The sequence below is a fragment of the Sturnira hondurensis genome, unplaced genomic scaffold (assembly GCF_014824575.4).
Source record: "Sturnira hondurensis isolate 20B ecotype Veracruz unplaced genomic scaffold, ASM1482457v3 Scaffold0023417, whole genome shotgun sequence".
Lineage (NCBI taxonomy): Eukaryota > Metazoa > Chordata > Mammalia > Chiroptera > Phyllostomidae > Sturnira > Sturnira hondurensis.
In genome coordinates this window covers 5,915-33,157 of record NW_028096048.1, presented here as the reverse complement: position 1 = coordinate 33,157, position 27,243 = coordinate 5,915, and the positions used below count along the sequence as shown (strand labels likewise).

General features: G+C 40.5%; 1 protein-coding gene across 2 annotated transcripts; it reads left to right on the top strand.

The window, feature by feature from the left end:
• The first annotated feature begins 1,010 nt into the window (after positions 1 to 1,010).
• On the top strand, positions 1,011 to 14,205 carry LOC118981020 (tripartite motif-containing protein 34-like). 2 transcript variants are annotated; one of them, XM_037037748.1, is made up of 8 exons: positions 1,011 to 1,260; positions 6,534 to 7,004; positions 7,626 to 7,721; positions 8,393 to 8,623; positions 10,711 to 10,733; positions 11,888 to 11,988; positions 12,260 to 12,350; positions 12,551 to 12,640. In XM_037037748.1, exons 2-7 carry the CDS (start codon positions 6,585 to 6,587, stop codon positions 12,322 to 12,324), a joined length of 936 nt encoding a protein of 311 aa, XP_036893643.1. In that variant the 5' UTR covers positions 1,011 to 1,260; positions 6,534 to 6,584; the 3' UTR covers positions 12,325 to 12,350; positions 12,551 to 12,640. The 2 variants fall into 2 exon arrangements, with proteins under 2 accessions (XP_036893643.1, XP_036893642.1); XM_037037747.1 differs by having other exon boundaries at positions 1,014 to 1,260; positions 12,260 to 12,286; positions 12,551 to 14,205.
• The last annotated feature ends 13,038 nt before the right edge of the window (positions 14,206 to 27,243 follow it).

Sequence of the window (27,243 nt, the reverse complement as noted above, 5' to 3'; positions counted from 1 at the left end):
AAGCCCTCAGGACAATGAGATTTTGATCAGCATTAAATAATCTCAGGAACAAAGAAAGCCTCAATTCTACTGACTACAGTCTCTGTCAAAACAGACCTCAGTTCTGTTTCTGCTTCAGATCCAGAGAAGCAGAACCACCCCTCCGACGACAGCCACATGAAGCCAGACAGAGTGACTCCATGGCTGACATTAATACCTGATACTGTGATCAACAACTCCCTGCCTTGCCCCTGACCAGTCAGTAGAGCCCACAACCCCAATGCCCTTAGTTGGCAGGATTAATGATTTCCTCCTATAGAACCCACCCCCTAGAAGCCATCAGGGAACCAACTATCAGAGCAATAGCTCACCTGTGACTCCGTTTGGTGTCATTTCCTTAAAAATAAACCTTTACTCTCTTTGCTGCAAACTCCTGTTTGCAATAGATTGATTAATTGGGGTTCGATACCTGCAAGGAGACAAACCCCTTTACTTAATTAAAAAAAACTACCACTTTACTCTTGCTCTGGTATCTATGCAGTGGTTGTTATCATCTGCCAGATAATTTCAGTTCTCCTCTTGCCTGCTGAAACGAGACTCCATGATGGGACCCTTGTGCACCTCTTGTGGTATCTCTTCTGTTTACCTGGAGCTCCAAGTACAGTCCCATGGAACCATTTGCAGATTGCTGAGCACACCAAACTTGCTTCTCCTTCCATCCAGGCCATTTCTGCCTCCCTAAGGTTTAGCTCCGCTGCTGGGAATGCACCAGAGGAACTCTTAATACCCTATGAGTATTCCAAGTTTCCAAAAGTGGCCATTTTTCCCTACTTTGAACATAGGTGTTGGTAGATGGTTGGACTGGATAATTCTTTGTTGTGGATACTGTCCTGTGCGCTACAGAATGGTTAGCGGTATTCTTAGCCTCTACCCACTAGATGGCAGCAGCCTTCCCCGCAATTATGACAACCAAAACTGTCCGGCTTTGCCCAATGCTCCCTGGGGCAAATCTTTCCTCCCCACCCCCACCCTTTAGAACCACTGCGTTAAAGCTTTACTCTCTGCAGCAGCCTTAAAGGGCTGCCGCCCTTGGCCCAGAAGCTCCTTCCCCTTTCTTTTTCCTGCCAGCTGGGCGAATTTCACTTTCACTTCTCAGCCAGCTCCTGAGGAGGAACTACTTCATGCTGACTGAGCCCCTGTTTGGAAAATGAATCCTAACCAGGCCTGTCTTTTCCTCACCTCTTAAACCAGGAGCCAAGACATCTCCACGGGGACCTAAAGGTGGGTGGGGAGGTTTATGGAGGGCAGAGGGTGAGAAAGTCCCAGAGGAAAGTACTAGGTGAAATCAGCTGAGTTTAGTTCGTGGCCCAGATGTGCTCTGAAGGGAAGAAAAGCAAGCTGGCAGGCTTCCTGCTGTGAGTGCAGACTGATGGCAGCACTGGAGAGGGGTCGCCTTGAGAGAAAGGCATGTTAAAGAGGCAGAAGGCCTTGTTTGTTTCCTGCAGGGGCCCTTATTGTTCCAGGCTGACTTCATACCCTTCCTCTCTAGTTTTGATTGTCTATCTTCCTGAAAGGAACTGGAATCTCTGTTTCTATATCTGCCTTGACCTCTCTCTCTGTTAAGAAGGTAAATAGAAAGTCTCTTCTGCCCGACTCCACTCCCTGTTTGTCGAAGAGGTCCCTGTTTTACAAATGTGTGAAAGCCCAGGCTCAGGTAGAAGGGAGACCTGAGGGCTGGCCAGGGATAATACTGAACCTGATTCTTTGACTCCCCTCCTAGCAGCCACCAAGGAGCTGTCTGTGGCCTTCCTGACAGAGCCTCAGCTGCTGGCAGCCCTAAAGACAGCGGGCTGAATGACCTGTGTACTTCCGATACTGTCTTTATCCTCTGTCCTCCTGAGCTTCCATCTCAGGAATTCACTTGCACTTTCCTGTATAGGCCTGGTTGCTTTTACTTCAGTAGCCCATTGACACCAGTGTCCTCACCTGCCTTAGAGGTCTTGGACACACCTTTGCATTGATTGCTACCTCTACTGCTTAGCATTTTTCTTTGTTCTAAGCTAATCAATAGAGGTTGATTATTGCTCAGAAGGAGCCCCAAGATTCCACAGTCTTGCTAAGTTTGCTCTGACACTAATCATGTCCCTTCCTAAGCTCATTTGTGAGCAACTTGCACACCTTTGATATGTTACATATTTTCCAAAACATGCCCATTCTGTCCTATAATCCCACTTTTCAGGAATTGCTGTTACTACCTTCCTGGGAGTCCATGCCTACAATGGAGAGGGTACATTTCTACCCAGATATGGATTGTCTCCCCTGGGTCAAGAACAAGGCCCAACACATAGCATGAACAGTTATATTTATTTATTTTAAAGTTTTAATTCATATGAACTAAAGCAGGCCATTGCTATGAAAAAGTGCAATGACTATCCAATCACATACAAGACAAGTCAAATATGTAAAAGAGCTGACATTCTAGTTAAAGGGAGATCATAACAAACAATAAATAATTGATACAGTATACAAGAAGGTGACTAAGATTATGAGGTAATTTTTTTATTCAATCGTTGTTCAAGTACAGTTTTCTGTCTTTTACTCCCATCCCAGCCCACCCTCCCCCCCAGTGCTCCCCACCTCCCTCCCATTTCCACCCTCTTTAGTTGTTGTCCATGTGTCCTTTATATTTGTTCCTATAAACCCTTCCCTTTTTCCCCTGAAATTCCCTCCCCTCTCCCCTCTGGTCACTGTATGCCTGTTCTCTATTTCAGTGTCTTTGGTTATATTTTGTTTGCTTGTTTGTTTTGTTGTTTAGGTTCCAGTTAAAGGTGAGATCATATGGTATTTGTCCCTCACTGCCTGGCTTATTTTACTTAGCATATGTTCTCCAGTTCTATCCATTCTGTCACAAAGGGTAGTAGCTCCGTCTTTCTTTCTGCTGCATAGAATTCCATTGTGTAAATGTACCATAGTTTTTGGATCCATTCATTTACTGATGGGCACCTAGGTTGCTTCCAACTCTTAGCTATTGTAAATTGTACTGCTATGAACATTGGGGTGCATAGGTTCTTTTGGATTGGTGTTTTAGGGTTCTTAGGATATAATCCTAGCAGTGGAATTGCTGGGTCAAAAGGCAGGTCCATTTTTAGTTTTCTGAGAAAATTCCACACTGATTTCCATAGTGGTTGTTTTATCAGTCTGCAATCCCACCAACAGTGAACTAGGGTCCCCTTTTCTCCACAACCTCTCCAACACTTATTGTTTGTTGCTTTGTTTATGATGGCCATTCTGATCGGTGTAAAGTGGTATCTCATTGTGGTTTTAATTTGCATCTCTCTGATAGCTAGCTATTCTGAGCATCATTTCACATATCTCTGGATCTTCTATATGTCCTCCTTAGAGAAATGTGTGTTCAAGTCCTTTGCCACTTTTAATTGGGTTGCTTGTCTTTTTAGATGCGGTAATGTTTTTAAAATGTTAAATGAGGGTGAGAGATCTATAGTGATCTACTAAAACCCTTGCTAGAACAGTTGGGGAGAGGGTCATTAATGTGAGGCAGATTTAGCCTGGGCCTCTAAGGGGTGGCTGAAGTATGGACTCTGAGCCTAGAAGAACGGACAGGGAGAGTTGCAGTGTTTCCGAGGTCCCCGGGTCTCTGGATGCCAAAAACAGGTCCTATTTTACCCATTGGGAGTTTCTGACCCAGGAAACCAAGGAAAAGATCTAAGATGTCTGAAAACTTCCAATGGATGTCCTTCCTGCACTTTACTTCCAGAAGACACTTTCATTTTATTATAAAACCTGCAGAGAGGCATAGAGTTTGCATTATCATGAGTCCAGATGTTAGGAGAAGACTCAATTGTTGGACATAGTTTTCTGAAACGTAGGGAAGCCAGCTGACCTGGCAGTTCTATCAGGCAGATGCTACTTGTGTTCTTTTCTCCATCTCCCTGACTGCTGCTTAGCTCTTGGGTCACTCTTGGACATTGGTGGAGTTGCTGTTCATGTGTGGCGCTCTGCCTTCTTTGTACCTGTCTCTTTCTGTGGTCATTATAGAGGCAGCTGCTTTGACACCAACTCATTGTAGCCCCACTCTAATCTGAGGTCCACCACTCCATGGGAGAAAGCATGTTCCATTCCTCTCTCCTTTATAGGGTTTTGATATTTCTCAGCATCGATTGGATAGTGAATACAGAGAAAGATAACAGAGCTGCATGATCACGGTTGGCTTAGAGCTTCACTTTTAAGCAGGGATAGAAATCATCATTTTGTGTAGACCTCTGATTTAGCCAGTCATTAGAGCCTGATCTAATCAACTGTCACTGCAGCTAGGGGTTTTAGACAAATTTCAGTGGCTGTGCTATTGGATTGCCTACTAACCCACATTCATGGGACTCTTATTCCTCATTAGGGTCACTTCATGGATCATTGGAGAAGTGGGTAGACTTCTAGGCCTAAACGTTACTCCGCATAGCACTCATTATACCCCCATCCTTTCTTTTTAGAGCGAGGGGAATATTTATCGTTTGTTATATTCCTCAGATCTTTTACTGTACAATCTTTTCAACTGTATTAATAACTTAAGACTGATGTAACAAACTACCATGAATTAGATGACCCAAAAGAGCAGGAGTTTATTCTTTCACAGTTGAGGAGACCAGAAGTCCAAAGTCAAAATAGTGGCAGAGTTGGTTTCTCCAGGAGGCTCTAAGGGGGAATCTGTTCCACGTCTCTCAGTTTCTGGTGGTTTCCAGCCATCTTGGGCATTCCTTGCCTTGTTGCTGTATTATTACTCCAATCTCTGCTGCCATTGTCACATGGCTTTCTTCCTTAAGTGTCTGTGTACCTTTTCTGCTTCTTATAATGACACTGGTTATTGGATCTGGTTATCCACCTACCCTCTTCCAGTATTACCTCATCTTAATTTGATTACATCTGCAAATCCCTTATTGCAGAATAAGGCTACGTTCACACAGGTAAACATATTTGTGTGAGGGACACAACTTCAGTCCACTGGAAGAAGTATCAAGAAAGTCATAGCCACTGAGATCTTCTCCCCCTCCCCCACAGCTCCTTGTTTATATTTTGCTCAGGTTCTAAGAGTCACTCTGTGGTGTCTTCTGACAGACCACTAGCAATAGTTTCAGGTTTGATTTGCCATTCCCACTATGTGACAACAGGACATAAAACAGCCAGGTTTACTTAGCTTAACAAAGGCATGTAAGATAGGAGACACAGCATGTTGTCATGACTGCCTCAACTGAGCTCTAATGAGGGTCCATACAGAGATACAGGAAGGACAATGCTTTATGTCCCTCATGACAAGACAATGTTGCTTTTATATCATTTAGGATGTGACACGTTTCAAAGCCCTTTTAGGCCACTACAGTGCAAAAGACCTAGCAGCTCTCCGCACACCAGCCATACTGGCATTCTGAAATTTGTAGAAGATGCTGTGTCCTCCATCAAAAGGGCATTCTCACATGTGATTCCTTCTCCCTAAAATATTTTCCTCTTCTCATTCCATATTGCCTCCTCATCTTGTAGCTTTTAGTTCAATCCTCACTTATTCAAAGGGGTTATTTTTGATGTTCTTCTATTTAATTTCCCCAAAATATATCCTCTGTGTGGTAGTGTTTATCATACCTACCAGACCTTTGAAAGAGGACCCTGAGGACATTATATTCATCCTAATTCAACTTACTGAATTGAATAACCTTTGTAAGTCACTTTACTCAAGCATACACAACTGAATAAAGGGAGTGTTCTTATTTTTCAAGGATGTTTACATGAGGAATAAATAGGCCATGGTGATATATAATTGCAACTGGCTAACAATTGTTAAGGATAAGATTACTTCCCTATAGTGGTCCTTGCTATTTCAGTTGGCATCTCTGGGAAGTAAATATGAGAAGGCTCTGTGTGGGGCAATTATATTAGGGGGTAAATGCTTCTTCAGTGGAATCCATTTCTATGATCCCAAAGCTCACTTATTGGTGAACAGCTAATTAATGGGAAAAAAAGTCGAATTACTTATGAAGAAATGAGGAGGTTCTTCACATATTTATCAAGCATTGTGTTCCTGTGTTTTTGCTGCTAAGCAGTGAACAAAAAACAAAGTGCCTGATCTATGTGTGGGTTACATTTTAAGAGTAGGGCATTTAAGAAAGGATATCATGTATTATATAGTGGTAATAAAAACTAGCAAATAACACTCCGAGTAATATTTTAGTGATTATGCTATAGAAAAGTTTGTCATACTAGGCCTGTCTGCTGAGGAGACATGTAAGAAGGGAGTTCAGTGAAGTATAAGAGGAAGTCATGCAAATATCAACAGCAGGATCATTCCAGGCTGAAAGAAAAACAAACAAAAGCTCTGAAGCATTAATGGCTGACCAAGTCACTGAATTCAACTTCTGGGGTTTTTTTTTTCCCTCTTCTTTTTTATCCATCAGTATTTTAGTCTTGTCCAATTCTTAATATTAATGTGATTAGCATCCTTTTTATTTGTGCCCTTCTTACACCATCTCCTTCCAATCTGCCCATTCATCTAGGAATTTTTTAAGCAAGAAAAGCCTAAGGAAGAAACCAGGGGAGCAGCTACCATGGCTTTAAAATTCCTGGTGAACATAAAAGAGAAGGTGACTTGTCCCATTTGCCTTGAGGTTTTGACAGAACCCCTAAGTCTAAACTGTGGCCACAGCTTCTGCAAAACTTGCATCACTAACAATAAGGAGTCAGAGATCAGCCCAGAAGGAGAAAGCAGCTGTCCTGTGTGTGGTATTCGATATTCACCTGGAAACTTATGGCTTAATCAGCATCTGGCCAACATAGTGGAGAAGCTCAAAGAGGTTAAATTAAGTCCCGAGGAGGGGCAGAAGAAAGATGTCTGTGTGCACCATGGAGAGAAACTCAAATTCTTTTGTAAGGAGGATGGGAAGTTTATTTGTCGGCTTTGTGAGTGTTCTCCGGAGCACTGCGGTCATCAGATATTCCTAATGGAGAAGGTTGTCAAGGAATGTCAGGTAAGGGCCACGATGGAGGAGGTGGGGGGAAGACAGTACTTGGTGGAGAAATCTTTCCATCCTGCTTTACTCGCCAGAGCATGATATATAATACTGAGTCCTGTTATCTCCTCTCACATATGTCTCTTACCCTGTTCTCATCGTCCCATGCCTGAAGGACATTTCTGTGTATTCCTTCCATTTACATAAAGGATGAGCCTAGAGTGCAGACTGACCAAGACTGAAAGGTTTTCCTATTTTCTTTTCTGTCGCATGGATGGAGAATTTCTCTCACAAGTTGAGCTCTCATTGCTCCTCTCAGCAGAATGATTGCTGTTAAACATTGTGGATTGGATGTGGAAAGAGTTTTAATAAGAGAATAGGACTTTCCTTGGCTGTAGCAGGATCAATCCTTACTCTAAGAAGAAAGAAAATCAGGCTACACTTAGTGAGGAAATAGTGACTTTCATACCCAGGAGTAAAGAAAACATTCACCTCCTCAGATTTTCTCCCATGTCATAGATTCTAATCACAGTTTCTGTAAACCAGTCTCTTCTGAGATCAGCCTTGTTTATTTCTCATTTATTTTCTCTGTAAGTACTAAAACACATGCTTGACTGTGTTGTGATTCCTCTCTCACAGGAGAAGCTCCAGAAATCTTTGGACAGACTGAGGAAGGAGCAGCAGGAAGCTGAGAAGTTGGGCGCTGACATCAGAGAAGAGAGGACTTCTTGGAAGGTATGAGGAGACTGTTCCTGGGGAATTTCTGAGACAGGACTCTTGGCAGGACCTTCCCCATCAATCACAAGGCAGTCCCTTTCTCTTCGTTCCCTAACATTGGATGAATCCAGAAGCCATTTGATTAGTTCTCTTCCTTGTCCTGTGTGTTTGGGTGGGGACAGGAGACTAGATGTACAAGTAAACATATTACAATACAGATGTTATAAGTACACACAGATACTTGGAATTGAGAGCAAAGACAGACTTTACGGTGAGGAAGGGTGAAGAATTCTGTCTTCCTTTCCTCTTTTCCAGCAAGGCTCTAACACATCCAGTGGAAGGAACACACTGGGCAAAGATGTTTCTGAAGGCCCCAGTGTGAGAGTGTGGTAATGCAGGAAGGCATCAATGTCCAGGACAGCTGTCTACAACCTGAACCTTACTCAAGTTTTACATTTGTTCCAGGGGTGGCCTAGATATGACAGTATGAGGCCTTTTTGGTTTGTATAGAAGGGAAAATACCACAAAATAAAAACTAGCTTTCCCCAAAATTGTTCCCATGTTTCTACTCCTCTCCTGGTTAGAACGCCCTGAAAAAACATAATTTATTTTCCTGGCACCTAATCCCTTGCCCAGTAGGCTCTCTGGCTGACAGAATTGTTACTTCTCTCTCTTGTTCAATCTTACAGAATCAGATACAGACTGAGAGACAAAGGATACAGACAGAATTTAGTCAGCTTAGAAGCATCCTGGATAATGAGGAGCAAAAAGAACTGCAGAAACTGGAGGAAGAGGAGACGAAGACCCTGGATGACTTGGCTGAGGCTGAGAATGAATTGGCCCAGCAGAGCCAGTTGCTGAAAGAGCTCATCTCAGACCTGGAGTGTCGTGGTGGATGGCCAGCAACAAAGCTGCTGCAGGTAAAACGGTGACCCAACCTGAGAGTCCCCAAACACAGTCCAAATTGCCTTCTCTTCTGTGTCTTTGGACTCTAATTCTGATACTAGCCTTGACAGACAGGTTCCTTTGGCCATGTGGAAGGTCAAATAAGAAACTCAATAGTTAGTGAAGAAAAGAAAATTATGAAACACAAAAAGCCCAGGATTTGAGCTTCCAGATCCACCTGTGACTAGAGTGGTATTTCTCTGACCTCCTCCTTCTTCCTACCCCCACCCCCCTCCTTCTTATTCTTTTTTGTTAAGGTGATTTTAGTTCATTTCTTTGTCATGTACAACCAATTATGCTATACAGAGAGCAAAATATTCCTTTAGTTGTTAACCCAGCCAGAAGTATTTAAGAGTAAGCCCAAATATATTGAAACATATTGTTTAGAACAAGCAATCTGTACAGTGACGATATGGAAATCAAAAGAAGTTAAGGATATGAAAGGTACAGGATTGGTTTGAGACAGGGACTAAATATATATTATTACCATTTTTGATAAGTGGGCATAGGAAAGAAAACAGTATGGTTTGGTCCATACTGTATAATAGTATGGACCAAATACAGGTTATATTTTTAATACATATACAGGTTATATGTAATATAGGTTATATTATATTTACATAATATATAAGCATATGTTCTATAATATAATACACAAATACATATAATATATTATTATATACTGATGCATATTTTGAATAACACATTATGTATTATAATATATATTAAATATATTTATACAATGTGTTAAATATTATATTTATATAATATAAAGATAATATACATTTATATATTATATAAAATATAATACAGGTTATATTTTAGATATTCTGGATTGCTGCTATGTTTCTTATCTGTTGTAGAATGTGTTATCCTGGATACATGACAAGACAGAATAGCCAATGATTATATTTGTAAAGTTTGGAATTAATAGTACCTGCTATGAGCTAAATTTTGAAAAGTAGAAGAAGTTTTCTGTATATAATATGATGTATTCTGCAAATAAAGATAGTTTTACTTCTTTCCCAATATAGATTCTTTTTTAAAATGTATTTTTCTTGCCTAAATTTCTTTTTCTTACCGTGTTGATGTAAGTAGTGATGCAGACATCCTTGTCTTGTATTCAGTTTTTCGTGATTCCATATGGTATGTGGGTTTCTTTAAGGTGCCTTATCAGGCTAAGGAAGCCCCCTTCTATTCTTATTTTGTTGTTATTATTAATGTTTTGGTTTTATTATTAAAAAGTTGGATTATATATCCAAAAAGAATTGGGTTTTATCCAATTTTTTCTGTCTTTTAAATCATCATGTGGTTTTTATGTTTAATTCTATAAAGATGGTGTTCTATATCAATTGCTTTTCTTATGTTAAACCAACCTTGCATTTCTGGGATAAAACAAATTTGACATGCTATATAATCTTTTATATTTTGCTGGATTCAACCTTGTACTATTTCATTGAAAAAGTTTGTGTTTATAGGCCAATAAAGGCTATTGGCCTATAGTTGACTTTTTGTGTGTGTAATATCTTTGTCTGGTTTTAGCATCAGAATAGTCCTACTGTATAGAATAAGTTGGCAAATGTGCCCTTGATTTTGGGGGGAACAATTTATGAATTATTTGTATTATTTCATCTTTAAACTTTTAGTAGAACTTCCCAAGTAAAGCCATCTGGGGCTGGACTTATCTTTGCAGAACGATTTTGATCTTTAATCTAATTCCTTTATGTTTACTTTATGTTATTCTTCTTGAATCAATATTGGTAGTTTCTGTGTTTCTAGAAACTTGTCCATTTAATCTAAGTTATCTAATTTATTGGCATGCAATAATCCCTAGCCTTTATAATCTTTAATATCTATAAAGTCAATAGTAATAACTCCCCTTTCACTTCTTAATTTAGTAATGTACCTCCATTCTCTCTTTTTTTTTTCTTGGAATGTCTGGCTAAAGCTTTGTCAATTTTGTTGATATTTTCAAATAACTTTTTGTTTTGCTACCCTTCCTTTCATTAATCCTCCTTTAATATGTATACTCCTTGACTCATGTTTTCTTTCTTCTTCCTAGGACACGAGTGGAATCATGAAATGGTGCGTATGGGTGACCGGGAGTGGTGCATTTGTCTTGTGAAGAAAGGTTTGTAGTCATGAGAGTTATTTGGTCATCAACCAGAATGAAAAATCTCTCAAAGCAAGAAAACTTAGATGTATTATTATTTCAAATTGCTGATCATAGATGAGGATTTAAGAATCCATGTCTGTTGAGAATGAACCAGATTCTTCGGTAGTGAATTCAATGGCTAAAATTCACAGAGTTAGAGCCAGTGAAGATAATAGGGAGAAGAGACTTCACTATCACATTCTTATGACTTCACCCACTTAATTCACTCTCTCTCCTTTCTCTGGTTCCTATATCCCATAGATACTTGTGTTTACCATATGCAGGGCCTCATCAAGCTCTAAAATAAGTTATGGGGCAGCACCTTTATACTAATTTTGCTTAAATAGAAATAGAGGAGACCAGGACATTCTACAAGATTCTCTTCAGATTTCAAAAAAAAAAAAAAGACCTGAGCATTGTGATTTGTGGCTTTGATCCTTGTGCCAATAATTAAACTCTCCTGTTCACATACTTTAGAAGCTTATATAGGAAAGTTTAGCCTTTGTGTCTAAAATTGCCAGTCTACCTAGCAGCTTCAAATTCCTTACACGCACATGAAATTCTAACCATTTTTCATTCAATAAACAACTTCCTCTTTGCCAACAGTTTTTAACTTTTCCCAGAACACCTGAAGTCTCAAATGTTATTTGTGGGCCACACCACTGGAGTTCAGGGTTTGGACTAGGGCATAGACACAGGCTCAAAAGGAGACCCGTGTCACAATCAGGATTTGTACTCTCACCACCGATCTGCCTGAAAGCCCACACCTGTGGCCTGTTTTGGGGAGACTCACTGTAATGTGAAAAACCCCGCACATCTACAAGGTATCAAGGGAAGAGATACTTATTCTGTGTTTAGAAGATGAAACTTTATTTGAGGTGCAGACCTGCCCAAGGTCACACAGAGGGTAACTGGGAAGGAAGAACTTTTTTTCTGGTTCCAGTAGCAGGGCACGCCTTTCTCCCCTCATCAGGCTTCTCAGGAAAGAAGGGTCAAATGCATTAATGGTATGGAAGAAGAAGAAAGTGGTACTGGGGGGACACAAAGTAAGAGACCCAGGGTCAATATTTTTTGTCATCCCTAGGAGTGAGGTGTGGACACTGAAGAAACCAAAAACTATTTCCAAAAAACTGCAGTGTGGATTCCGTGCTCCAGATCTGAGTAGAATGCTTCAAGTGTTTAAAGGTGAGGAGAGTGGCAGGAGTGTGGATGTGGGACTAAGCTGGGGATGCTACAGTTCCAATGTGAGAATAGAAAGGTAGATGTTCAGAAAAGAAGGGATATTGCTGACAAAGACATGGTTAAGGGAGAATGACTAGGTTCTGATTCATCCTCTCATTTATCAGTCCCTAGCCTCACTGTAGTCTTCTCCCCTGCCCCTACTCTAGAGGAGAAATAGGTATCAGTATTTAATCTTTGCTTCTAATCAGCATTATTAAATCTTTTATCATTTCAGAGCTAACACACGTCCAGTGCTACTGGGGTAAGAAGTTACTGGGTCTCCAAATCACCTTGTTCTGACTTCCTTTCAGAAGTTTGTGGTTTCAGTAAGATTTGATGATCTCAACCCCATGTGTTTCTTTCACCTCCTAAATTGAATACGTTTCTCCAGTGTTTTACACCACTTCCCCAATCCATCAATACAGGTCCTTCCTGGTCACTTTTCAAGTCCCTCTTCATGTCACCAGATAAACCAACCCATAGCTGCCACCTAATCATATCTTTTTTCTTTTTTTTTTTTCCGCAGTGGATATCACATTGAATCCATTCAACCTCAATCTGAATCTTGTCCTTTCAGAGGATCACAGACAGTTGACATCTGTGCCAATTTGGCCTATAAAGTATTGTAATTATGGTGTCTTAGGCTCCCAATATTTCTCATCAGGGAAACACTACTGGGAAATAGATGTGTCCAAGAAGACTGCCTGGATCCTAGGGATATACTGTAGAATACGTTCTAGTAGCATAAAGTTTGGCGTTAGACGAGGCACAAAGTGCCAAAATGCTTACTCCAGATACAAACCTGAAAATGGCTACTGGGTTATAGGCTTACAGAACGAATCTGAGTACAGTGCCTTTGAGGACTCTCCCACCTCGGATCCCAAGGTCCTGACTCTTTCCATGACTGTTCCTCCCCGTCGAGTTGGGGTTTTCCTAGACTACGAAGCAGGCACTGTCTCATTTTTTAATGTCACAAACCAAGGGTCACTCATCTACAAGTTCTCTAAATGTCACTTTTCTCAGACCGCTTATCCATATTTCAATCCTTGGAACTGCCCAGTTCCTATGACCCTGTGTCCGCCGGGCTCCTGAGCCTCCTTGTCCTGGAGCTCACCTCCTGCCCCTGAGCTCACTGCTGCATCCACACCATCTCTTCCTTGCTGTCTTTAATCTTTAGAATGTTTATTCATTCTTGAGTTAGAAAAGAAGCTTATTTACTCATTTACCCTTTTCTGTATTCTCAGTGAAAGACATCTAATCCCTCTTAAAGACAGCAATATTAGTATACTATCTCTGCCCTCCCATTTCTTTCTCTTTTCCATTATCACTGATTTGAAGAGGCATGAATCTCCTGTCTGCCACCAACCATGAGCTCAGGACAACACACAATCACCCCAACCTACCACCATCAACTGACGAGTATCTGAGTGTGTTTGTTTGTAGCCCAGCATATAGCAACAGGCTGTTCAGAGGGCTGAGAAAAAATGAAAACAAAATATATTTACTCAGAGTAAAAATTTTATGTTCAGAGTGTTTGAATCCTGTATCTTCTCTTACAAGGTGCATACATTGTAAGAGTACAACAATGAATACATTTTTGTTTCTTCCCATAAAATACAAATTGAAATTTTAAACTGCACCTAAGTCTTAAGATCATTGTCTAAAACTGTCACCCAATGTACAGCTCCTACTTACGTGTCCTGCACAGTACAGTGAATATTCGCTCTTGTGATCACTGACAAGTATAAGTTGTGTCAGTAACCTGTGCAATAGGTCTGTGCCCTTCAGAGGAGCAGTGAGTGCTTCTGCTGCAGCCTCATTTGTCAGGTTCCAGTTTCTGCTGTTGAGACCAGCCCTGTCCCAGTCTTCAGTTAGAGACCTTTTTACACTGAGACTGGGGCTATTAAAACCTTTTCTTGGGGATGGGCCAGAAAACACAAAAGCATGACATTCTTTCACGTACAGCCTTTTGATGGTCGAACTCTCCTGTGGTGAAACATCTGAGTATGACACCCTACATACCACCCCATGCACTTTTTTCCCCTTACTTTTAAAATTAGTTTCAAGTTATGATAAGGAATAGACTTCCCCAGGAGAAACAAATTTTTTTAGAGAAGCATGCATTATAAATTAGGGCAGGGTACTGCATGGAATGTGCATGAAAATATAAAAGGGTAATAATGGAAGGAAAAAGAGAATACATGGCCTGGGAAAGATATGTACATGCACACTTACACTTACACACACACATAGGTATATATAAACATAAATATATGTGTGACTACATACAGAGTATTTATATCCAAGTTAAATTTCAAAAATATAAAAATTCCTATCAGGGAAGTGAAGGAATTTATAAACTTACAAAGTATGTTCAAAAGTTCCATAGCTAATGAGTGGAGGAACCAAGATTTGATCCAGGTCTGTGTATTCCCGACACAGGTGCCATTCCTACAGAGATCACATCCCAGGAATAGATAGGAGCCAAATTCCCTGGGATAAGGGTAAAAGGAAATGCTTATTTACAGAAAGAGCCTGGAGCATCACGGGAAAATCTTAGGTGCCACGAAATATTAATTGATGTCCTCAATCCATGTAGCCATTAATGAATCAGGAACTGCTCACAGTATTGGTTAAAGCCAAGCTGAATACTTAATGATGAGGGTGCTCTTGCAGGTGACATGTTGAAGAGCATGAACACTGAACAGTTAAGAGCCTTGACTTCAAAATTCAATAGAATTTCATAATCATACTGATGTTGCTACCTACTGATCTATATTCAATTCAATTAAATTGTATTCAGTTTCTCATCAGAAATAAAAATACTAAGAATAACATAAGAATATTGTGAGAATTGAAAAACAGAATGTTTGCACTTTCTCATTTCTTAGCACATAAGCAGTGGTCCAGATTGTTGTTGACTAAATTTCTCTGTGATTTCAAATAGTGAATGTTAGGAATGTATATTAATTCACTTTGGATATTAACACCTTTGTTATGCTTTGAAAAAGAATAAGTATAAGGAACCACATCATTTTTATTCATCTTTTTTCATAACAAATATTTCTGTTATTTAAACGTTCAAATATATGTTATCTTGTAGACTGCTTTCTGGTATACAATTCTAGGTTGTAATTTATTTTTTAAACATTCCTTTTGGCCATGGCTGGTGTGGCTCAGGGGACTGGGCACTGGCCTGTGAACCTAGAGGTTGGTGGTTAAATTCCCAGGAAGGGCATATGCCTGGGTTGCAAGTCAGGTCCCCAGTTGGGGGTGAGTGAGAGGGAACTGATTCCTGCATCTCTTGCACATTGATGTTGGTCTTCCTCTCCTTATCCTTCCCTCTACTCTTTCTAAAAGTAAATAAATAAATAAAGACAATATTTTAAAATAATAAACATTCTCTTTGAATTTGTGAGTTAACAGTCTATCAATCACATTGTTTTATTTTTATTACACTAAAAACACTACAGGATCTAACTGCTTAAATTTTTAAGGCGTTGCAGTTCAACAAATTTAAAGTTTCAGTTATGCAAGATGAATAAGTTCTACAAATCTTCTATATAACATTCTGCCTATAGTTAACTATACTATATTGTGCATTTAGTGATTATTTTTTATTTTAAAATAAAGTTTTATCCTTTGTTGTAGCTAGCTACTTTTTTATTTGAATTACTGAAATAGTTTTTTTTCTTAATCTAAGTGAATATACTAGATATAAGTTGAGTTGACCTTCTTTTCTAATTCCATAGTAATTCTCTTTGTGATAGAGGTAGGGTCAGGAGCTCTCCATGGCCTCCCTCAGCATTGGCATATGTAGGTCCATGTCTCCCTTTCTTGGTCAGCTTCACTCCTCCCAGGGAGCTGAAAGGCTGCTGTTGTCCTCAGGAGTGAGAAAAGCACAGGAGTGATAGTTCCTGCAGGACGGGGTATTGTCACCATGTCCTTGGCATTTTCATTTCCCAATCTTCCCAACCTACTTATTGGCCAAGAGAAATTCATAAAATGGGCTACTTGGCCAGTGTCTGTTCTGGTCCCTGTTTCACAAGAAATTCTTCAGTTCTCCGTTTGTGGAAGACCTGTCATGGGAGAGCGACTCCAAGATAGCTACTTTCAACACACACACACTCCTCTCTCATAGACACTGAGAGAAACTGATCCTTATTTGTAGTCCCTTGACCTCTGCTTTTCTGTCACCCTATTGCCACAATGACTGAAGCTATAACTCATGAAGAAAAACCTGTACTCTGGAATTATACGACAAGTGTCTCTCTAAGGATATTCATGGGTTTATGTTCCCTAGAATGTCCAGGCTTCCAGTTCAAAATGTGAAACAGCTTGCAGAAAAGTACCTGAGATATCAAACACAAAGGAAAAATTCTTCACACTAAGACATCTTAAAAAAACAAAACCCAGCATCCATGACCCCAACAGAAGCCTACTCCTTATAGAGTGTAAAGCTTGTACATAGCTTTAATATACATTGCTTCTTCTCAGAAAATGTCATAAAAACAGATTTTGAATTTCAAATGAGAAGTTCATTTGGCATCAAGTGTGGGTTTTCTCATGATGCAAATACTATGTCTAGGGTTTTTCCTTCTCTCTCACTTTTGAACTTCAACATTGTTCAAACCAGATATAACAGCTGCTGTGAAGTCCTTGTGTACTAAATACAACAGGCCCTCTGCCCAGGCCCTCAATCCATTTTACTGAGACCACAGATCTGAAACCTGATCTTATCTGGAAACAATACCTGCACAGTCCAATACCCAGAAATAGTGTTTAATCTGGGAACCCTGTGGCCAGTCACATTGACTCATAAAATTACTCATCACAATTACTTTTCTTTTTCCTTTTTATTATACTAGCACTATAGAGATTATTTGTTAAATAGTATTAGATGACATTGCCCAATAAATGACACTTCATTTTCATCTCTGCAGTCCACTTAGGACAAAGTGTCATTTTGTCATATTGAATCCAGGTTCTGAAAGTCAGCATCACCATGCTACCAGTCTGGGAGAGCCCCTCTGACTGACCACCTGAGGTAAGTTCAGATCTGAGCATCCATTCCCTCTCACAGGACCTAACAGGACACAAATGGGCACATTCACTTGCTTCAGCTGGTGGATACAGGACAGGAGGGAGCTGCCAGTACCACTGTCTCAGGTGAGCCTGCAGCATAAGTCCTCACTGTGGTAAAAGAGACAGACCTGATTCCCTTCTCAGAGCACCTCGTTCATAAAGGAGCAAGATGTGGTTAATGTGAGTGACAGTACACAGTTTAGGGAAGCCTAATTCGCCAAGGATGAATTACTCTGAGAGCCATGAGAACAGCCTCAGGGAGCAGAGCTCAGCTAGGATTAAAATGTAGGGGCGAGGGGAGAGAATCACAGGGGAAAAGGGGAAGGACTCACATGAACAAGTATAAAGGACACATGGACAATAACTAAGGTGGGGGGCAGAGCTGGGAAGGAGGTGGGGAGCACTGGGGGGGCAGGGCTGGGAATACAAGAAAGAAAACTGTACTTGAACAAGAGTTAAATTTTTAAAAAAATGTAGTTTCTGGCCCCTCTGACCCAGGCACAAAAGCTTGGTGTTCTAGAGGCCCTAGAGGCCCTAGGTGAATGCCCCTTACTGGTCCCCTTCCCCACCCTTTCCCTAAGAATTTAACTTTCCCTTTCACTTTGCTATTCAGGAGGCTCTTGGCCCCTGGCGTGGAGAGTGAATTCTGCCCATGGCTGCCCCTCAGGCTGGAATTCCAGAACAAGCAACTAGGCTTTGTTCCCAGGAAGATTGGGAGTGAGCTTCCTTCTGCTCTCTGTGCAGTGCCTGGAGGGTGGCAGCATGCCGAGAACTCTGTGGTCCACTGTTACAGACCTTGGGCACAAAACCACACTCCCTCTCACCCCAGGCACCCAGCCAAGCTCTCAAAGGGCGCACTGTGAGGGCTGGCTCGGCCCAAAGGCTCTGACAGAACCACAGTGAAGGGGGAAGCTCCTGCGGAGTCCCGGTGGCGCAGGGGTGTGGCCCCGTAAGAGAAAAAGAGAGGAGCGGGGCGTCGCCACTCCCCAGTCAGCTCTGGTTGCGCAGCTGCAGCTGGGAGATGGTGCAGGTATAACCAGCGGCACCTACAGGTTACAGGGAGATGTAGCCCTGCGCTGGCTGGGTAGTGCCTGGATCACCAATGTGTCACCCCCACTCCACATCTCTGCCTGGGGTGACAGTCCAACTGGCTTCCACTCCTCCTGAAGGAGATAGATCTCTTTTGTGGTCTATTTACTTCTCAAACTTCTACTTCTGCCCCTCTCCTGGAGCAAATTCTGTAAGTCTTTTAAATACTGTGCAGAAGACCCTTAGAGTTCTCCTGGGCATAATCCTTGTTCACTTTTGAAGGCAGATGTTCTGTAGGCTCAGCACTCTGGCACAGGTCCCGGGGTCAGAGAGCCTGGTGTAGGGCACAAACCCATAGGTCCTCAGGGATGGTCTAGGCAGTTGTGATATCTGTGCAGTGCAGATATCACTCACGTTTCCAAATCTACCTATCTGCTTGCCTGACCTGAAGCCCTAGCATCACTGCTCAGGTTGTGGAGGGTCAGCCTCCATCTATGAGGCCTCAAGCTCCTAAGCACTTTCCTCTTCTGTGTCCTGTAGCAGCAGGTGATTTGACCTTAGGCCCTTGTAGCCACACAATAAAAATAAGTTCTGCAGCCCCAAGGCTGAATGCTTGTTCTACACTTCCCTTCTCTATAAGCGCTTGTTGTGTCGCAGGATTGGTTGGATCTTGAAAGGGATGACAAAGAGTTGGATATCCCTACCCCATGTCTGGATCACACTTCAGTTGTAAACAGGGGTAGAGGTCATTTAATATCTACCCCTGAGGCAATGCCTGCTCTGATCTTACAGTTCGTCAGAGCCTGATCTTCACTACAGTCCCTGCTCCAAGCTGCTACCTGCATGTGGCCTCTGGACTGTTTTCACCATTTGGACCAATAGGTGGAATACACTTCTGGTTCTCATTCAGCCGCATTCCTTATCAGGTTCCCTTCATATGTGGTGAACACGGCACCAGTGGACGGTGTTAGTAGGTCTAAATTCATCTTTATACAGTCTTTATAACATTCCCCTTTGTAGCAAAGAGCTCAGAGAAAACTTACTATCTTATATTACAAATATTTCTTTTACCCTCCAAGTTTGGTAACCATCAAAACATAAATATCTAATGAGATCTTATCTTTCTTTTTTTATTGCTTCTTAGTCCCATTTACTTGGAGCTCCTGGGAGAACTCCTGAGCCTAGACTGTAGCCACAGGGCCATATTGAGTCCAGGTGGGAGAATGAGCATCACTGTGCTACCACTCTGATTCCCTCTCTGACTGACTATAAGCGTTGTTTCCTATTTAGATCATCATTCCCTTTTATGTGACCTGATAAGATATAAACCTCCAGGCCACTTAGCTGAGCTAGGGATACAGGACAGGAAACAGGACATGTCAACAATGGCTGCCTCTGGTGAGCTCCCAGTGAAGGTCTTCGCAGTGTTATAGAAGGTTCATTATTCCTGTTATTTCAGCCTTTTAAGAAGCTAGACTTAGTGGACAGGTGTGAAACCACCATAGGTTACGTTAGCCCAGAGCTACAAAGCACTAATTAACTTATGAAAGCTCATAAGCACAGCATCCAAGGGCCTAAAAGAGACAGTGTTGGTCAGAAAAGTCACAATCCCCTTATGAAATGCAGTCTACGCTTATTAACTGGCATTTGAGTTTTATAGGAAGTCCTCCATATGTACCTTCCACATTGGGCTATTTTTGTTATCAATCATATGGCTTTATGTAGTTTGCCTTCCACTTTATTGTAGCCCCATAAGATTCTCAGAAAAGGAAAACAAAACCACATACCCGACTTATTAGAAGAGTCAGCCAGTAAATGCCTCTATAGGAAGAAAGAGCCTGATGTTGACTCTGTTCCCAGGTACCTCATCTAACTGCCTATTATTTTGTCTATTGTATTATTTTCTTCTATATGTTGCCTGCAGCTTTCAATGTTCTTTTTCTCACTGACAAGATCCTTTGAGTTAAACAGCTATTTTTAGTATAAAATTTGAAGCTTTACCACTTTCTGTGTTTGTAGTGGTTACTCTTGGAATTAAAATATGCATTTTATTTCATCATGGTCTACGTCAGATTAATACAAAATTAATTCCAGTAAAATATGGATACTTGCCTCCAACATTGCTTTCTATGTTACAGCAACAACATGGCGATGCTTTAATATGAGCACTTGATCCAATGTAGGCAAGTGCCATGCCTTCGGAATTATTTGGCATAACAGGGAAAACAAGTTCTCTTTTTTATGGAATTTATGGGAGGAGAGTCATGCTTTCTTAATGCACTGAGGATAAAGTCAACATAGAAAGCATAAATATAACTGGAGAATGACATAGACCAGATCCTGATGACAATGTCTGAGCTTCAAAATTAAGCTTTGATTAAAGTTAGAATTGTCCTCCAAATTCCCTTTCTGTTCTTCAACCACTTTTAATTGTTTTTAGTCATACAGCAGCAAGGCCTGATACAGAGAGCGAAGCAATTGTGTGTAGGTGTATGTAAGCCCAGCAGTTTGTCTAGTTTTTGGTGTCATGGAAGAAGTTAGTCTAAGATAGAAAAGACCAAATATATTGGTACACATGTATTCAAAGAAATAAATCTGTGGTGATGAAGAAGTTCAGATGACCAAAATCTGCTAACAGTGTGGACTAAACCGCTTTGGTAGGGACTAAAATGCAGGTAAATATTGTAGTGTTTAGGACAGTAAATGAGGGGATATCATAACATGGATAAAGGGATATGAGGGAGGAGACAATTTGGTGAAGAGAAAGGTATACGTGAAATATCCTAAGTTACCCGTTCCTGTAACTTGTTTACTAGGGAATATATTAACCTGCATTTAAGAGACAACATTGATTAAAAATAAAACTTTGAAATCAATTGCACATGTTGAATTTTGGGAGTAGATGCAGTCAGTTATAGAGAGTGTATCAAATGAGGAGAAACTTGAGAAAAGCTGACATTAATGCATTTGTTTGCTTGTACCCTCAGCAGAAGTCCTATAAACTTCTTGAGTAATACTCTAACTATTCATCTTTGATCCTCCCAGTCGTGGCATAATGCTTGACAAGTAAAAGTATGTCACTTTACATTCATCTTGAATAAATGAACAAGCCATGAATTATTCAAATCATCTCATGAAAGCCTTATGAACATGGGAAAAATACCATGGGGTTCATGTTTTCTTCCTAAGTATATCTTATGTCCAGGTAGAAGTCTCACACTACTTTCACAAGGTGAAAGTTTTTTTTTACTTTTTAGCAAACCTGAAAATGTTACATGAGTCTTCTTGAATGGTTGACTGTGTCTTTTTTTATTCTTTGGTTCTTACATTTAGACCATCTCTATTGCCACAACATCAAGGGGTGGTGGGAATATGATGAAGCTTTGTAAGTGAGGAGGCTTATTACTACTTGACTCGTGTTTTCTCTTTTCTCCCTAGGATGTGAATGAAATCATGGAAGGGTATCTATGGGAGACCAGAGATGGTCAATTTGTGCTGTGAAAAGAGGTTTAAAGCCATTAAAGTTATCTGGTGGTTAATTAGAATAGAGCACTGCTCAGGGCAGGAAAATTCGTGTGTAGTTTTATCTTAAATTTATGTTCACATATCATTTGAGTGTTCTCTAAGCATTGACAATGTACCAGTTTCTGTAGTGGGATGTTTAGGTTGGGAGGCAGGAGTTGCATAGTTTGAGTCAACCGCAGTTAGTGATAAAATATTGCAGTATTATGAAGCCATGTGACTTCATAAATTGTATTGATCCAGCATGCCTGTATCTAACTCAGGTTCCTATATTTCATAGCTGCTTGATCTATTGTGGGTGGGTTGTATCTTCTTTAATTGCCAAGCACCCAGACTTGGAGACAACTCTTTGATATTTAAAATTTTCCTTTGAGACTAGAAGTAACCAGTTCCTTTCCATACAGTCCTCTTTATTTTTCAAAAACAGACTTGAATTGCAAAGAATATTTTGGCCCTGGTGCAAATAAAAGGTCCCTCTTGACCATGCACTTTTAAAGCCAGAGTGACAGGGGAGCATCCTTGTGTCTAAATTTATACACCTACTTGGCTGCAACAATCTCTTCAGACACATAAAACTCAGATCACTGTTAATGTGATATTCATAATGCCTTCTTTTCTGTGTTACTTTTTTCCCAGAGATTCTGAAATTTCAAATATCATTTGGATGGCTTCTTTATGGGGGAGCAGACTTTGGAGGCCTTGATTCCCCCCAGACCATATTTCTTCACTTGATATAACTCAAGCAACCAGCAAATTGATTCTGCAACCTCACTTTCATGTAATATTTCTTTATATACATTCAGTGAGTTTTCCTTACATGATTTTGTTTTAAGGAACTAAAGTTTCTTTTTTATTAAAAATTCCATTTCATGTTTTTTTATATGATTCTAGTAAGTAAGAGAGGTGGGGGCTAGTTTTCACTTTGGAAGGAATAAACTGTGCTTCTGAGAGGTCAAGTCCTTCCTAAGATCACACAGAGTATATTGCAAAGTTGGACATGAGCATGGTTCTCTGGCTCCAAGGTCAAGAGTCTGCTCTCTCCTTTCTCAGAGGTCCATGGAAGGAGGCTCGAGAAATTAATGGAGTGAATAGACAGAAATCAGGTTTTGAAGAGACAAAAATTAATGGTGTAGGAATCTTTTTTGTCATCCTAGGAGTAAGACCTTCACTCTGAAGAAGCTGAAAATTCTCTGAAAGGAACAAAGGAGAGTGTTCCAAGTTCCTGACTTGAGTGGGATACTGCAAGTGCTTAATGGTGAGGAATGCCAGAGCTGGTGGGTGGCTGTGGAGATTTTGTGTTGGTGGGAGTGAAAGAAGGAAGAGGGTTCAGTTTCTAGGTGTGGATAAAGGAGTAAAGGAAGATGGATCTCATGTGCTGATGATGTAGCCATATAATAGTAAGTCAACAGCTATCTTTTTCACCCCTCATTATTCCATTTATTATCTCACATATACCCAGTATTTCCCTTGATCTGGAGAGAAAATGAATTCTAGTGCTCATTCCTTTTCTTATATTTCATATGGATTTTTATCATTTTAGAGCTGAAAGATGTATGTTGCTCTTTGGGTAAGGATAAATCATTGTATCATGCAGTCTCTTTCCTCATCTTCTTTCCTATTTTTGTGTTTCATATTAGGTCTCTTGTTTTGACATCCACCTTCCCTTTCCAACACACACATTCATATTATTCTTCATCAGTGTTATACCTATTCCAAAGAATATAACTGAATTCTTCCCAGTTTCCACTCATGTTATTCCCAAGATCCCATGACAATGTCACAAATAAAGGTACATCTTATCTCTGACTCAACCCTGTAATTTTTCTAACAGTGCACATTACCTTGGACCTTCCCAAGGACAAACCAAATGTTGCCATTTCTGTGAAGCAGAGAAAAGTGAGATATGAATACCATTTCTACATGTATAATACAAATCAGGACAATGATTGTGCTGTACTTGTCGACTGGTTATCACATCAGGGAAACCATGCTGGAAGGTGGATATTTCAGAGAAACAGGCCTGGATCTTGGAAGTATATGGTGAAAAACTTCCTGGTATCAATCAGTTTCATAACTGCAGTCTGTTTTCTGACAAGAATGGGCTCTCTGACCTCAATCACCTGAATTTTGGTACATGATTTTATAGGATGCAACAAATAACAGTTAACAGTGGTTGATCTGTTAACTCTAGTTATCAACCTACAAATGGTTATTGGGTTTTAAGGTTAGATAATCAGTTTGGATATAATGATGTTTTTTGGAAACTTTCTCCTCTAATCCCTTGAAATTAACCCTTGGCCTTGCAGATCCTGCAGTCCTAGGGTTTCCTACACCGACCCAAGATCANTTTCTGTGAATCAGAGAAAAGTGAGATATGAATACCATTTCTACATGTATAATACAAATCAGGACAATGATTGTGCTGTACTTGTCGACTGGTTATCACATCAGGGAAACCATGCTGGAAGGTGGATATTTCAGAGAAACAGGCCTGGATCTTGGAAGTATATGGTGAAAAACTTCCTGGTATCAATCAGTTTCATAACTGCAGTCTGTTTTCTGACTAGAATGGGCTCTCTGACCTCAATCACCTGAATTTTGGTACACGATTTTATAGGATGCAACAAATAACAGTTAACAGGGGTTGATCTGTTAACTCTAGTTATCAACCTACAAATGGTTATTGGGTTTTAAGGTTAGATAATCAGTTCGAATATAATGATGTTTTTGGAAACTTTCTCCTCTAATCCCTTGAAATTAACCCTTGGCCTTGCAGATCCTGCAGTCCTAGGGTTTCCTACACTGACCCAAGATCAACCCCACCATGTTCTAAGACATCACTGCTGACAGCGAGCCCTTGACCATATCTCCTTTGAACTGTTTTCAGATACAGTTACAAGACCAAAAAAAAAAAAAAAACCCTTTGTGCTCTGATCACAGGAGAGAAAGGATTTGGTTATAAAGGTTCTGCTTTCACAGAATTATTCTGGGATTTATGCCACAGTGGTGACTTTAGACATCACAGTGGCATAGGCAACAAGTCCATCTATGGGAAGAAAATTGATGAGAATTTCATCCTGAAGCAGCCGGCCAAGATGGAGGGATAGGTAGACATGCCTGCTTCCTTCCGCACAACCATTAGAAGGTTCACATCTAACTTCAAAACAAAATACAACCAGAACTACCAGAAAATCTAACTGTATGGAAGTCCTGTGCTTGTAATGTTCTATAATCTTTATGCTCTCCCCTCACTTCATGGGGTTCCACGTTTTCCTTACTTCTTCCAAGTCTACCTGGGTTGCAGAGTTAAGTTTATGATTATGAAATAAAAACTATGCAAAAAAACCCAAAAACAAAAACAAATGTAATCCTTTCTCTGACTGTTCCTCCCCATCATGTTGGAGTTTTCCTAGACTACAATGCTGGCACTGTCTCATTTTTTAAGGTTATAAACCATGGGCTTTTTATCTATAGGTTCTCTTTATGTTCATTTTCTCAGAAAACTGATCCATATTTCAATCCTATGACATGTACTGTCCCCATGACACTGTGTTCTCCAAGCTTTTAAATCTCTTACACCCTCACCCACTTCTTTGTAGTTCCTCTGTTCTTGGGTGCACCTATCACACTGAGTTGATCTGCATCATTCTCACCAACTTTCTATTGCTACCTCCCTTTTTGTTTTATTTCAACATCCTTCATTCAACAATAGAATGTGAAGTGTGCCTTGTGTCATGAGTATTTTTCAATGTCTTTTTTGCATTAGTAAAGAATCATAATTCACTATTTTCGATCATCCCAAAGAAAATGACTAATGCTCCAATAAAAAAAGTTATGTATGAAGGTGACATCTATGCCAAATTTTTACAATTTTATTTCCTCTGCCACTGAGAAGAATAAGGAAAGCTTTTCAACAACTTTTTAAATATATATTTCAAGGTTTTGTATAGAAATCATTCACTGTAGAATGAGTCTTCAGGAATGTGTCAGTTAATTCATTATGCTCCTCAATCATTAAGGACTGAAGGAGAATGTCACAAATAGTATGTGCTAAATGGAAGTTTTCTGTCCAGACTGTCGGAGTACAAGTCCAAGTCTCTCCAAATAGGTGCAGTGTAACCTTGAATAAGATACTTAAATGGTTGCTTTATTTACTTAAAAATAGTCCTGGTATATTAAAAAAAAAACCACCATAGTTAGGATCATCGTGAGAAGAAAAGTGTCATGAAGTATAAAACCTTCAAGCATTTCAATGTAATAAATATTTTCCTTTCTAATTGCTGAAAAATATAAGCTGTGTCAGTGTCTCATGAAACAGATTTGTGCCTTCAGGAGCACTAGGGTGGTTTTAACTGAAGTCTGGTGTTTCAGATGCCTCTGTGCTGCCATCAGGGCTCCTGCAGCTCTGCCTGTGATAGATGAGTGTGTGTGTGTGAGACAGTGAGAATTTTATTATAATTGTGGTTTCTACATATAAACCTTAATTAAATAATCAAAATTCTGTGGGACTCAGTTTTTCATTTGTAAAAAAATAATGAAATTTACCTTGTACTACTGTGTAAATGAAAGAACAGAATATTTTCAATGACTTCTGTCATTTTTTAGCACAAATGGAATAATCAAGTATGCTGTCCATTCGGAGGAATTCCGGTCAAGATGGAGGCATAGGTGGAAACGCTGTACCTCCTTGCACAACCAAATTTAAGGACAACAAAGAATTAGAAACAAAACCACAACCAAAACAGACAGGGAATTGAACTGTACCGAAGTCCGACAACAACAAACCATTCATCCAGATGGTAAGAGGGGCAGAGTCGGTGGCTGGCGGAGAGGGGTCTCAGCAGGAAGAGGTGGTGGTTGGCAGACATGGGCATGAGGAGAAAACAAGCAAACCCAGTGAGGTGTTCAAGGCGGCTGGCTGACCACGGACACATATTTGTGCGCAGATACACCAGGCAGGTTTAAAAACGGCCAGTGAGACACGCCGTGCAATCCAGGGCCCCAGCAATGGGAAATAAAGCCTAAAAACACCGATTGGAGAAACTTTTGGGGGTTGCAGTGCTGGGAGAGGTGCCCAGCCTCACAGGAGAGTTCGCTGGGGAGACCCATAGGTTCCTAGAGTGTACACAAGCCCACACACCCAGGAACCAGCACCAGAAGGACCCAATTTGCTTGTGGGAAGTGGCAGAGGGGACTGAAATCTGAAAGAGTGCCCAACAAATGGCCTTGCTCCCTCTCTGACCCCTCCCCCAGTCACAACCCAGCGACTGGGTAGACCCACCCGGATGAACACCTAAACCTCCGCCCCTAATACATTACAGGCAAGAACAGACCAAAACATTATGGCTTAAGCAGAAGAACAGCTCAAAGCCTCAGAGCCAATACTTCTAAGCAACAAAGAGGTAGCCAACCTATCAGATGCACAGTTCAAAATACTGGTGATCAGGATGCTCACAGAACTGGTTGATTTTGGTTGCAAATTAGATGAAAAAATGAAGGCTACACTAAGTGAAATGAAGCAAATCAATAGTGACAGAAATAAAACTGGGAGTAAAATCAGTGGAGTGGACCAGAAGGAAGGAA

Excerpts from the sequence above, each read along its gene's own strand:
- LOC118981020 (XM_037037747.1), top strand. The coding sequence starts at position 6,585 with ATGGCTTTAAAATTCCTGGTGAACATAAAAGAGAAGGTGACTTGTCCC. Across the intron at positions 8,624-10,710 it reads CAGCAACAAAGCTGCTGCAG|GACACGAGTGGAATCATGAA; the intron begins GTAAAACGGTGA and ends TCTTCTTCCTAG. Across the intron at positions 10,734-11,887 it reads ACGAGTGGAATCATGAAATG|GAGTGAGGTGTGGACACTGA; the intron begins GTGCGTATGGGT and ends TGTCATCCCTAG.